This window comes from Balaenoptera musculus, chromosome 14 (genome assembly GCF_009873245.2).
Source record: "Balaenoptera musculus isolate JJ_BM4_2016_0621 chromosome 14, mBalMus1.pri.v3, whole genome shotgun sequence".
NCBI classification, from domain to species: Eukaryota; Metazoa; Chordata; class Mammalia; order Artiodactyla; family Balaenopteridae; genus Balaenoptera; species Balaenoptera musculus.
In genome coordinates, this window is record NC_045798.1 from 27,043,805 (window position 1) to 27,056,604 (window position 12,800).

Below are 12,800 nucleotides of genomic sequence, written 5' to 3' on the forward strand. Positions count from 1 at the left end.
TGTTCATGCCAGCAGTTCTCCACCCCCACCCAGGGTGCCCCAGTCACATAGTGGGAGGGCTGGTGGGAGGAATGCAGGCCAGCCTCTGGCCTCTCCCCACCTGAGGGGAACCCTGGGGGCCCGGAGCTGGTTCTCCTGGCTCCTGGGATGCCCTGTAGGCTCCTGCCTGGGCTGGGAAACTGAGGACAGGTCACTGAGTCCTTCCCTGTCCCGACAGAAGGTGCCGAGTCCACCCCAGTGGGGAAGGCACCATTCTGCCTCTCTTCTGGGAACAAGAACCCTTCTGCCCTGGCTGCCAGGAAGCCACTTTGGGGGAAACACAGTCCCTCTCTTCTGAGCCTTAGAGCTCGTTTCCTGCCTCTGGTTGTGCCCCACGTAAACGCAGCATCTGCCACTCCTCAGGCCTTGCTGAGAAACTCCAGGTGGACATTCTTAGGCAAGGGGTGCTCACCTGTAGGCCCAGCAAGCTAGGAAATGGCCTGTGCAAGGTGCACCTCGGCCGGCCCGCAGGCTTGGGAACCACCTGTGATCCTGCTCCGTGTCCGCCTCCTGTAATGGCCATTTGACTCTCCTGTGCGTAACGTGAATAAATGAAGTTTCACTCCAAGAGCCACAAAAAGCAAAGCCCACAACAGTGTGGCCTTTTCCAGGACTAGAAAGAATTCAGCGGTGCTCTTGTGGCCGCTGTGGCTGAGGCCCAGCAGGGAGGTCAAGTGTGTGGTTAAGTGCCTCACACACGGAGCTGCTGATCACAGGTGCAGGGAGGCCTGCCACGTTCAGGTGAACTGAAGGAAAATGAGGATGCAGGCGACGCCAGGACTGCTGCCCACATGCCTGGCCCTCTGCTCCCCACACGCCTCATCCCAGACCTCTGGGGATCAGAATGGTCACTGTGGGGCCCTCACTACTTGCCAAGCATAGCAACCTCAGGTCAGTAATCGCCTTTCTTGTCCGTTTTTCAGATGGGACAGGCCTGGTGGTGAGTGGGGGGGCTGACCAGCAGCTGGAGCTCATGCCAGGTCTGACTGCTGGGCAGATTGGCTCTGGGGACGGAAGCCTGTTGTTTCCCTGAAAAAGAACTGAGCCTGGCCTGGGTTTCATGGGTGTCTTCAGAGACTAGCTGGCTAAGTCAAGGCTGTTTCAGGTGCCAAGGAAAGGGTGCCCAGTATTGCCACCGAACCTCTACTCACACGACCCCTCAGAGAGCCCTGTGGGACACAGAGCTGTACAGTGAGGGCTTTCTGCTCTCCACAGCCAAGGGCTTGAACTCCAGGGCCTGAGCCCTCTGGGTGCTACAGCCAATTTGGGGAAACGGGCCTGGTACCCAGGGGAAGGGCCCCAGCCCCCAGCTGAGCCAGAGAGCAGGGCTTCTTTGTAGAATCCACTTTATTATGGCATCTGGCAGGGCTGGTGGACGCAGCTCAGATCAGATCCTCTCCAGGTGGATACTGAGGGAGAAAGAGGCTGAAGCCCTGCCGGGCGGACCTCACTCAGGCCATGCTGCTACTCAGCTGCATGGCAAAGTCCTGCACGTGCTCCTTCAGAGTCTGGCGGGCATCGGCCTGTGCCCGCTTTTCCCGTGCCCGCTCCTGCTGCAGCTTGGTCAGCCGCAGCCGCAGCCGCTGCTCCCGCCGCTTGCAGGCCTGCAGCTGGCGCTGGGCCTTGTCCAGGGCATCGAGTGCAGCCTCAGCCCGCCGCTTCCAGAGCAGGGCACTGCCCACCTGGTAGCTGTGCTCATTCTGGATGTAGGCTCCGGCGGGCGGCGGGAGGCGCAGCATGTAGGCCGAGGGTGAGACGGGCCTCGGCTCCAGCGGGGACGGCTGTCGCTCTGGCTCCCGCTCAGGTGAAGGCTGGGTGCTGCAGCCTGCTTCATCTGCCTGGGCACCCAGGGGCCCCAGGAGGTCTGAGAAGGGGCTGCTGAGGCCAGGCTCCAGCCTCCCGGTGGGGGAGGCAGGTAAGGCGGCAGGTGCTGAGGCCTCTTCCACAGGAAAGCAGGTGATGTCAGCAGGTGGAGGTGGGCAAAATGGAGTTGTGGGCCCTCGGCCCTCAGAGCAGCTGGGGGAAGAGAGAGAGACTGACAGGCCAGGCTCAGGGCTCGCTGACCCCACTTCACCAGCTCATCTAACCCCCATCCCTGAACCCACTCCACGGGCTCAGAACCCTGTCCAGCAAGGCTGCTGTCAGGCACCCTAAAGCCCAGTCCCTCAGACCTGGGGTGCAGTGGGGCACCTCCCCCTCCGTTGCAGCACGTACCGCTTCCTGCATCGCCGGAGCCGGCTGACGTCAGGGGGGCCAGGGGGGTAACTGTGCCCCTTGGTCTTGGTTGTTCGACGCAACTTGGAAAAAGACTCAAATATCGTCGGAACTGCTCCCTCCTTCAGCCTGTGATACCCACTGCGGGGGAAAGCGGTCTGGATGAGGTGGAACAAAGCCCTGCCGCCCCAGCCCACCCGCAGGGCGTGTAGCCAGCAGGCCCTCCAGCACGCCAGCAGGCTGTCGGGTTAGCTCTGTGGGAGGTGGGAGGCACCCTGCCAACAATGAGTCTGGGGAATGCCAAGTTAAGGTCCCCACCAATCTCTTCCCTGCAAGACTCCTCAGAGTTAAAGAGTGTGGAAAGGCTCCACCAGAACGGGGTGGCCCAGCCAAAAGAACTGATTCCGTTTGTGCACTTGTAGGGAGGGCTGGGGTTGCAGGGAGCGCGCTCTGGCACAGTGATCCCTAGGGCGTGGGTCTCACTGCCCAGGTCTGTCGGGAGAGGAAGCTGAGGTTCCCAGCTGGAGAAACCAGAGCTGCTGCTCCGGGGACCTCCCCACTGGCTGGCCGCCACCCCACTGCCCACGCCCTGCCCACTTCCAGCTGCCAGGAGGCTCACCTGATTCCCACCAGTTCAAAGCAGTTCTCCTCGAAGTGCTTGGAGCAGAAGTAGATGTACTCGGACGCCGGGTCCCACAGGCCCTGGCCGCTGGGGTCCAGCCGCTGGCAGTTGGCCAACCACAAGCCCCGCCTTGGATTGTCCTTTTTGGGGAGCCTGCGGGGCCACAAGCCCGTGAGCCCGACGGGAAAGGCCGGCCCCGCTCATGCCGCCCCCAGACCTCGCGCTGACACTGCCTGCGCACAGACAAGGAAGCTGAGGCCTCCAGAGGAAAAGAGACTCGCTGAACATCATCACGTAGGTGAGACTCGAAGCAGCTGGCCCGAGCAGGCTGACCACCCCTCTCCCCCAACCCAGTCTCCCACTCAAGCCCCGCCCCGACCACGGAGGCGCGTGCGCAGTAGCTCCGCGAGGCGGCAGGACGGGCGCATGCGTAGGGGACCCTCCGCGCGCCGGCGCGCACGCGCGCTGACCTGTGGAAAGAGATGCCGCGGTTGCGCGTCTCGCGCGTGTCTCGTGTGCAGCAGCCGGCGGCGGAGCAGTGACGCGGCATCTGGGGAAGAGGCGGGAGCTCGGTCGTGGGCGGCCGTCAGGGCCCGGAGGGGCTTCGCGCCCCAGGCTGCCACCCCACTGCAAGCGGCCCCGGCGTGGCGTGTCTTCCCCGGCCCGATCTCGCCCGAACCCCGTCCCAGCCTGTTCTCCCGACTCCCGCTTGCGGCACTCACGGTCTCGCCATTGCTGCGCCGCCGAAGTATCGCGCGGTTTGGCTCGCGGCGGAAGTCAGTACCATAGAAACGCGGAAGCGCGCGGCGTTCCCCGAGGGGCGGGTCCCGGAAACTGCAGAGCGAGCCCGGGGAGGGGCCGCGGGGGTCTCTCACGCCGCCCGGGTCGGGAAACGCCTACGACGGGAACGAGCCCGGCGGAGCTGGCGCGCACGCTTCCTACGGGAGAGGTGCCTCTTCTGGGCCGGGCGGGAGGTTCTGGGGCAGCTCCTCCGGGGTAGGGGCGCGGGAGTGGGTTCGTGCGGGGCGGGGCAAACGCGGCGGGCCCGCGACTCCGACGACCAGAACCGGCCCACTTCCGGCCCCCGAGGAGCGCCTTGGCCAGCGCGAAGGACTCCAGGTGTTTAGGCGGAGAGCGCTTCCCGGTTTCCCGCCCCTCACTCTCAAGCCTTTTTCGGGGAGGTAACGCGGCAGCTGACTGCTCTGTGTAGCAAGACAGACGTACGGACCTACTGCATCTTTTCTGTCCGGGAGGAACATAGTTTCCCTAGAAATTCACTTGGAAAAGGAAGGTATCTGGCGTGGGAATTTGGTCGAAGTGCAGCACAGGGCAGACTATGCTCAATAGAGAAACTTTAATAGGTAAACACATCTGTAACGTGACAGTCGGGGGACAGGGGGCCTATAGCCGCGCCCTCGCATTCAGTACTCTTCCCCTTCCTCGGCCTCTGCTTCCACCGAGTCCACGCCCACCTCTTCGTAATCTTTCTCCAGCGCTGCCAGGTCCTCCCGGGCCTCCGAGAACTCGCCCTCCTCCATGCCCTCCCCCACGTACCAGTGCACGAAGGCGCGCTTGGCGTACATGAGGTCGAACTTGTGGTCTAGGCGGGCCCAGGCCTCGGCGATGGCCGTGGTGTTGCTCAGCATGCACACGGCCCGCTGCACCTTGGCTAGGTCTCCCCCCGGGACCACCGTGGGGGGCTGGTAGTTGATGCCCACCTGCCAGAGAAGGGGAACATGGTGAAGTTTATTTATTTATTTATTTTTCATGGTGAAGTTTTTACTGTGGCCTCAGAAATTGTAGGTTGTTTTTAAAAATGGGGGCCGTGTTTAAAAACAGGCCGTAAATTATGCCCTGTAGGAATTGATACTTTGTTTTGTACCAGTATATGCTAACATTTAATATCCTTTGACTTAATATTTTCACTTTGTGAAGCACCATCTGAAATGGCAAAACTGGAAACAAATGTCCTTTGTGGAAACTAGTTAAATTATCATACGCTCCCTACAGTAGAACAGTGTATGATCATAAAAAAGAATGAGAAATCTGTCCTGGCATGTAAATATGTCCAAGATATACTGTATACTTGGTAAAAAGAAAAGCAACTTGAATTCCATTTATGCTTTAAAGTACCTGTAGAGTAATAAACACCAGCTAGAGTCTTTGACAGCTCAGGGAACATCATGCTGGAGGAGGACAAACAACGGGCAATGAGAATTCAACGTGCTCCATCTGAGGGAGAACTGTCTTCTGTGGGGACAGAAGCTGTGACTTCCTGTACCTCCTCCCAAGACCGGCCTCCCTACTGGCTCACAGAGACTCAGCCAGGAGGGAAAGCCCGGGCACAGGGCACAGCACACCCCAAAGTGCCACCCAGCTGCGGCTGCCTTGGATGTCCTTGCCTTCCGAAGGTCATGGTGAGATGACTGAAAGAGGTCAAGAATGGAAGGTTTCAACCCCCACCTATAACCTCTGAGGTCTGCAAACCTCTTACGGAAGGTGTAATGAATATTTCCAGATCAGTGAAACCTGTTATAGACTTTAGTTTTTTCTGTGAGTCACTTTGCATCTGTCGGTCTTACACCCTCAGAGATGGTCTGTGTCAGGGTGTCTTAAAGTGGGGCTGACAGAGGCCAGGTGGGTGCAACAAATTGTCTGTAGTCAGAGGCAAGCTCTGGCCTTTGCAAATGGGAATAGGATGACACACATATTGCTGCTACTTCTCTTCATTTTCAATCTGCAATGACCCTGGAACGTGCAACTCCCCAAACACCTCAGGAACTCATCAGGGCTCACGAGTGCAGGATCTAGCACTTTTTCTAACGTGGAAGATCAATTGTGAACAAGGACTTTTAATGAAGAAGAGGGGGCAGAGTTAACGATCCCAGGCATGGCGAGGCACTTAGCCTGGCGATCACAGTAGGTCTAACATGTTACTTGGCTTCCAGATACATGTTGCTTTTCTCTGGGTAGACGTTGCATCGTGACACTAAACACGGTTGAAGGAGCCACCTAATTATCAGTGTGATTTTGTGTGCGAGGCAGTGTTCCAAGTCTGGTTTGGAGTAACAGCAGTGAACCACCCTTGGCCCCACAGAAAACACTGTATAATGAATTTAAAATTCTGTCTACAGAAACATAAATGTTGCCTAAAATGCAGTGACAACTGGTGACTGAAGTAATGTGAAATCTAAAAACCATGATTTCTAACACAAAATGATACCATAGACCCTGACAAGCTTCTTGAGCAAGAGTGGGAAAATGTGGAGGACAGACATGCTGCAGTCAGACGTCCCTGAAAGCTCCCTCCATCACTCGCTGCCCCTGAGGCTGTTAGATACTAAAAGCTGTCTCAGCCTCAGTCTCTAAACTGTAAGATATTAGTAGTATTAGCCCATGAGTGTTACAGGTTGGTTGTAAGAAATAAGGGTACATAAAGTCCTTGCTAAAGATCAAGGCACCTAGCAAATTAATTACTAAACTTGTTCTCCCTGCAGTGCAGCTGCCCTGGAACAGGGTACCCTCCACAAAGGGGCAGCACCCCGTCCCAGGATCTGCCGCGGGCGGAAAGGTGAACACGCGTTACCGCCCAGCCTACCTTGAACCCAGTCGGGCACCAGTCCACAAACTGGATGGTGCGCTTGGTCTTGATGGTGGCGATGGCCGCATTGACGTCTTTGGGGACCACGTCCCCCCTGTACAGCATGCAGCAGGCCATGTACTTGCCGTGGCGAGGGTCACACTTGACCATCTGGTTGGCCGGCTCGAAGCAGGCGTTGGTGATCTCGGCCACGGACAGCTGCTCATGGTAGGCCTTCTCGGCCGAGATGACCGGGGCGTATGTGGCCAGGGGAAGTGGATGCGGGGGTAGGGCACCAGGTTGGTCTGGAATTCCGTCAGGTCCACGTTGAGGGCGCCGTCAAAGCGCAGGGAGGCCGTGATGGAGGACACGATCTGCCCGATCAGACGGTTAAGGTTGGTGTACGTGGGCCGCTCGATGTCCAGGTTGCGCCGACAGATGTCATAGATGGCCTCGTTGTCCACCATGAAGGCACAGTCCGAGTGCTCCAGGGTCGTGTGCGTGGTCAGGATGGAGTTGTAGGGCTCCACCACGGCCGTGGACACCTGGGGGGCCGGGTAGATGGCGAACTCCAGCTTGGACTTCTTGCCGTAGTCCACAGAGAGCCGCTCCATGAGCAGAGACGCAAAGCCCGAGCCGGTGCCGCCCCCGAAGCTGTGGAAGATGAGGAAGCCCTGCAGGCCCGTGCACAGGTCCGCCTGCGGGAGAGCAGAGGCCGTGAGGCCACGCCCGCACGAGCCGTGCCACCACCCCCATGGGCCCCAAAGGGCCCCGGTCACGGCACACTCTTCCTCTGCAGGTTCACTATACGGGTTCAACCCATCCACAGGGAACAGGCATCACACTTAGCAGTTACAGACGTGGACGCACTGCGGCCACACCGGAAAGGAAGACCCTGCACTCATGGTTCTGCTGGGTTTTGCCAAAGTGATGTCCCGGGGAGATCCCGGGCCTCCCCTTCTGTCCAGGAGGCCTTCCCAGGGCCCTTCTCACCAGTTTGCGGATCCGGTCCAGGACCAGATCGACGATCTCCTTGCCGATGGTGTAATGGCCTCTGGCGTAGTTATTGGCCGCGTCCTCCTTCCCGGTGATCAGCTGCTCCGGGTGGAAGAGCTGCCTGTAGGTCCCCGTGCGCACTTCATCTGCAGAGAGGACAGTGTGCCCGAGACTCTAAGGACGGTCGCTGACTCACCGGGATGGCCAGGTCCGGGGAAACCTTCAATTCTACAGGCACGTGCTGCGCCTCGCAGGCCAGCAGCATCAGCGTCTCACAGAAAAGGTCTCCGTGTGATACACGTGCCTTATCTGCCGTTTATGGCTCCGGGAAGGTCCAGTCAACCCGGGGAACAAATGCCAGTGTGGCCAGTTCCCAAAGGCGGGGGAGTGCTGACACCGCACAGGCGGTTCTGCGCATGCATGTTTCGTTCACACCCACAGCTACACCCGGGGTGTTGCTGAAATGGCCCTGACATACTAGACATCAGCGTGACTTTTGCTGGGCGCCCTCTGTGGCCTGGGTCTCACGGGCTCTAGGGTGACATTCTCCTGGGTTGTCTCCTGGGTGGCCGCCACTGAAAGGTGCTCTCTCCTGGCAGCTCCCCTTGGAAACTACCTCGGGCTTCTGATCGGGAGGAACCCAGCAAAGGTTCTGTGCTTCCCCTTCTAAGTCTCAGGGTACCTACCGACCACGGTGGGCTCCAGGTCCACAAACACGGCTCTGGGCACATGCTTGCCAGCCCCGGTCTCACTGAAGAACGTGTTGAATGAGTCATCCCCACCGCCGATGGTTTTGTCGCTTGGCATCTGGCCGTCGGGCTGAATTCCATGTTCAAGGCAGTACAGCTCCCAGCAGGCATTGCCGATCTGGACCCCCGCCTGCCCCACGTGGATAGAGATGCACTCGCGCTGGGAACCAGAACATAAATGTGAGGCCCCCCAGCTTCAAGGCAGTTGTCACTATGTGGCAGGCAAAATATAATTTAATGTTTGTATGTGCTTCAGAGTGTCTGGGGCTTTCTCATACCTTATTTTCTTTTCCAGGAGGCTTATGTGACCCTTTTATCCCTGTGAAAACTGGCTTGCTCTTAACCACCCTAGCCGATAGTGAATGCCAGAATTAGCCCCAGAACCTAAGTGTTTGCTACTATACAAAAATTCGGTTATTTAAAATTTTGCAAGCCGTATAATGTCAATAATAAACTCCATGTTACGGCTAGTCACAGTAATTCTCTGAAGAATATAGCAGTTTTTATTGTGTCCTGACCAAATGATAAGGTAAGTGGTAGTAGAGTTGGGAAAGGAAAAGTGGACTGGGACAGAGGCCACCGTGGCCCAAGCATGGGTGATCACTGTGTGTGTTTCATCTGCCCCTCTAGGTCTAGCCTCTGTTCTCTGTCCAGCTCTGTGCTCAAGGAGGCTGACCCATGTGGACTGTGCCCCCTGGCTTCTGGTTGCTTTAGCCAATGTCAGGCACCAGCAAGAGCTGGAGGTTAGAGGAAGGTGTGGTCAGGGTGCTTGACCCTGGCTCCCTCCCTGCCGGGCTGCCTTGGGTCACTTGAGTTCCTTTACAAGGGCACAGAGTGTCAGCAGTCAGCTCTTGTCATAAACCTACCCTCTGAGCTTCTCATAAGCACTCCATCCCCTCGCCTCTTCCAGCCTAGGAGTTAATGGCTCCCAGATGGCACAAGTGCTGGGATACTGCACTGTCCTTTGGTGGTTTCCTTAAACCCTGCCCGTATCTTTATAAATTGTATCTTCTTAAAGATTGTCCTGTGAGTACCTATTCTGAATGTACCATTTCTTTCCTGCTGGGAATGTAAGTCTACAGTCCCTAATCACATGTCTGATTTTAGACACATCATCCTTACATATACACAGAGGAGATCACATGAAATTTGAGGTGTGCCACCCACACTAAATTCTGACTTACAGTCCTCAGAACTTGAAGTCCTGTTTTCTGTTATACAAGCACCCAGTCTCAGAGCAGGAGAGACCAGCTTGATGCAGCAATCCCCGAACATCATCCCAGAGGGAAGCATTCGGTTCGGGAAAGATCTCCAATGACAACGAAATCACTCCCCCAGAGGAGGACTCCATCGGCACCCTGGGAAGTCCTTTGAAATCCACCCAACCGCACCATTTTCAAATGCACACTATTCGCTTTGAATCCAGATCCACTGTATTTCACAGGATGCCTGATGTGTCATTCTACTCGCTCAGCCCCAGTGTGATCAGAGCCAGCTCTGTGATCCGAAGAAATACCCCAATGTCTTCATTTACAAAATGCGGCTGGGGAGCTCCGTGGTTTGTAAGGCCACGTCCATCTGACTGTCTAACAATGAAAGGAATTGCAGTGCTCGGGGAAGTCATTCCTCGCTGTCAACAGAAAGCGAGCGCACTGCCGACCTCGCCTGGATTGCTGAAGTTTGTCTACATTTCTGTACTCGGCTCCATTTCCTCTCTGAAAGTTCCTCAAGACCAAGTCCTGTGTCCCCTTCTCAGCAGATGACCTCCTTCCCCAGCACGGCCCCCGCCACCCCTGGAGGCCGGCCCTGCCCGCTGTGCCCGCTGTCCACGCGCCGGGCAGCCCGACCACCACAGCCAGGACTGCCCGCCTCCCCTGAGCCCAGGGACGACGTGCCGAGGCGAGGTAACTGCCGCGGCTCTCGGACTCGGACGTTGTTACTCGTGGGAACTGTGGCTCCACGGCCGAGAATGCCGCCTTCGCAGGTTCTCCTTTTCAGCCTCTGCTCTGGCCGCGCGATCGGGGGGGCGGACGCCCACACGAGGCTCCTGGGGCATCTTTTCAGACCCGGCCCCCACCCCTCTGCCCGGGACACGGCCTCCAGGCCTCCCGCCCGCCCGGCTGTACCATGGTGAGCGCCACCACCGCACTCCGACCTCAACGGCTGCAGCCGCCCAACTGCCGCTGCCGCGCCGGCCGCTCCTAGGACGCGCCGCCGCCAACACCCATTGGTCTGGAGCACCATGGGGCGGGCCAAGGTCTGGAATCCAGCTCCCGATTGGCTAGCATGCGACACCCAGAGTGTGGCGCGTTCTGATTGGACGTGGATTTGGCGGGAAGGCTGCGGGGTCGCCGAAGGAAGAGCGCAGGTGGGTGTTCCCGCGAGACCTTGGCCTTAAGGTGGGAGTGGCGCTCCGGTTTCCTGTTCTGTCTACGCCAGCTAGGCGGCTTCCAGGAGGCGTGACCTTGTCTGCGCAGCCGAACCTGGCTGTTGTCCGCTGCGGGGGGGGGCCGCCGCTGGGGGGGGGGCCGCCGCAGGGAGCCCGCAGGGCTGGGCTGCGCTCGGTGTCCTATCTTCAGGGCGCGGGCAGTCGCGTAACGACAGGCTGGAGTAAGGCAGGTTCTTCCGGGGAAGCAGGAGAGGGTCCCGCCGCCCCTGGTCGGGTCCCGCCGCCCCTGGTCCGGTCCCGCGCTCAAACCGCGAGGTCGTCTCACCGCTCTGGAGGCCGGAGGGTCGCCGTCCGGAGCGGCCCCGCGTGGGGCGGGGAGAGCAGGCTTCAGGGGCGCTTATCTCGCGGGGTCGGGGGCCTTTACCCTCAGTCACCTCTCGGCTCCGAAGGTCTCAGGGCGTTAGGGCCTCGTCCTGGGGATGGGGGTGCCCTCCTTCAGGGCGTAGCGCGCGCAGCTGACTTGTAGCTTCTGCCACCGGCCATTTCTTAAGTACGATTTATTTTTCTGATTGTAAAAGTAACACATATTTAGAGTAGAAAGTGTGGAACATGCAGAAAAACAGAAAGGAAATAAAATCTATAAAGCCACAACCTAGAGACAAACATTGTTAATATGCCAGGGTTGTTTTGTTTGTTTTTCCTGCTAGTATATACATGTATACATTTGTTATCCATACAATTTGGGCCAAACAACATGATTTTATTTATTTATTAATTTATTAATAGCTTTCCTGAGATATAATCCACATATCAAACATCACCCATTTAAAGTGGTGCACAATTCAATGTTTTTTTTTGTATATTCACAGTTGTGCAACCACCACCACTATCAGTTTTAGAACATTTTTATCCCCCAAAGAAACCTATACCCTTTAGCTGTCAATCCCCAATTCCTCCCCTCTCCCAGCCCTAGGCAACCTCTCATCTTCTTTCTGTCTCTGTATATTTGCCTATTCTGGACGTTTCATATGAATGGAGTCGTACAGTATGTGGTCTTTTATGATTAACTTCTTTCACTTAGCATAATGTTTCTAAGGTTCATCCATGTTGTCACATGTGTCAGTACTTCATTACTTTTTCTCTTTTTTTTTTTTTTTTTAGGTGGTGCCATGCGGCATGTGGAATCTTAGTTCCCCAACCAGGGATCGAACCCAGGCCCCCCTACATTGGGAGCTCGGAGTCTTAACTACTGGACCGCCAGGGAAGTCCCTCATTCCTTTTTCTCTTAAACAACTTTATGAGACATAGTTCATATACCATACCATTCACCTGTTTAAAGTATACAATTCAAATACTTTTAGTATGTCAGTGGAGTTGTGCAACCCTTACCTTAATCAATTTTAGAACATTTCCATAACCCTAGCTTTCATCCCTTTTTATTGCCAAATAATATTCCATTGTATAGGTATACCACATTTTGTTTATCCACTCATCAGTTGGTGGGTATTTGCATTTTGTGGATATTATGAACAATGCTGCTATGAACATCTGTGTTCAGATGGTTCAGATGGTTCAGATGTTTTGTGTGTACATATGTTTTCATTTCTCTAGGAGTGGAATTGCTGGGTCATATGGTCAACTCCATATTTAACCTTTTGAGGAACTGCCAGACAAACCATGTGATTTTTTTATCCTGATTTTCTCACTTAACATCAATCATGTGCATTTTCACAAATTGTTAAATGTTCTTCGAACCCTTGACTTTTATTTTTTATTTATTTATTTATTTTTTTTATGAAGAAAAAAATCTTTTATTTGAAAAGATTTATAAGGTAGACAAACTTCTGGCAAGAGTGACGAGAAAAAAAAGTGAGATGATAAATAAAACAGAATAATGAGGAAAAAATACCTAAAGACACATCAAGGATCTTAAACATAATCAGAGTGTCATGAAGATCTATATGCTAATAAACTTGACAACATAGATGAAATGGCAGTTGGGGGACCCCTCAGGCAAAATTATTGAGGCAAGAAGAAATAGAAAATTGGGGGCAGCAGCGGAATAGGCCGGGGCAGGTCGCACTCGCTGCCTTCTCCCCTGAAGAGAGACGTGGGGGGAGGCGGGTGTGGAAAGTGGCTCTGCGCTCTCCCCATCGCTCCGCTCGCGCCCCAGCGTAATGGGGGCCACACCCTCCCCCCAGCCGGCCCGGG

The 12,800-nt window shown here is 55.9% G+C and overlaps 1 protein-coding gene and 1 pseudogene across 1 annotated transcript; both read right to left on the bottom strand.

The window, feature by feature from the left end:
- Positions 1 to 1,368: 1,368 nt before the first annotated feature.
- THAP7 (THAP domain containing 7) lies at positions 1,369 to 3,694 on the bottom strand. The gene is made up of 5 exons (XM_036823265.1): positions 3,598 to 3,694; positions 3,346 to 3,425; positions 2,873 to 3,028; positions 2,254 to 2,394; positions 1,369 to 2,055 (listed from the first exon to the last, which is right to left on the bottom strand). The coding sequence occupies exons 2-5, from the start codon at positions 3,423 to 3,425 to the stop codon at positions 1,491 to 1,493; spliced, it is 942 nt and encodes a 313-aa protein (XP_036679160.1). The 5' UTR covers positions 3,598 to 3,694; the 3' UTR covers positions 1,369 to 1,490.
- Positions 3,695 to 3,982: 288 nt separating this feature from the next.
- On the bottom strand, positions 3,983 to 9,355 carry LOC118879966 (annotated as a pseudogene).
- Between the last annotated feature and the right edge of the window lie 3,445 nt (positions 9,356 to 12,800).

Coding starts and splice junctions, on each gene's coding strand:
- THAP7 (XM_036823265.1), bottom strand. CDS start 3,425: ATGCCGCGTCACTGCTCCGCCGCCGGCTGCTGCACACGAGACACGCGC. Junction 3,029..3,345: donor CGCGGCATCTCTTTCCACAG/GTCAGCGCGCGT, acceptor GTGGCCCCGCAG/GCTCCCCAAAAAGGACAATC. Junction 2,395..2,872: donor TTTGAACTGGTGGGAATCAG/GTGAGCCTCCTG, acceptor TTTCCCCCGCAG/TGGGTATCACAGGCTGAAGG.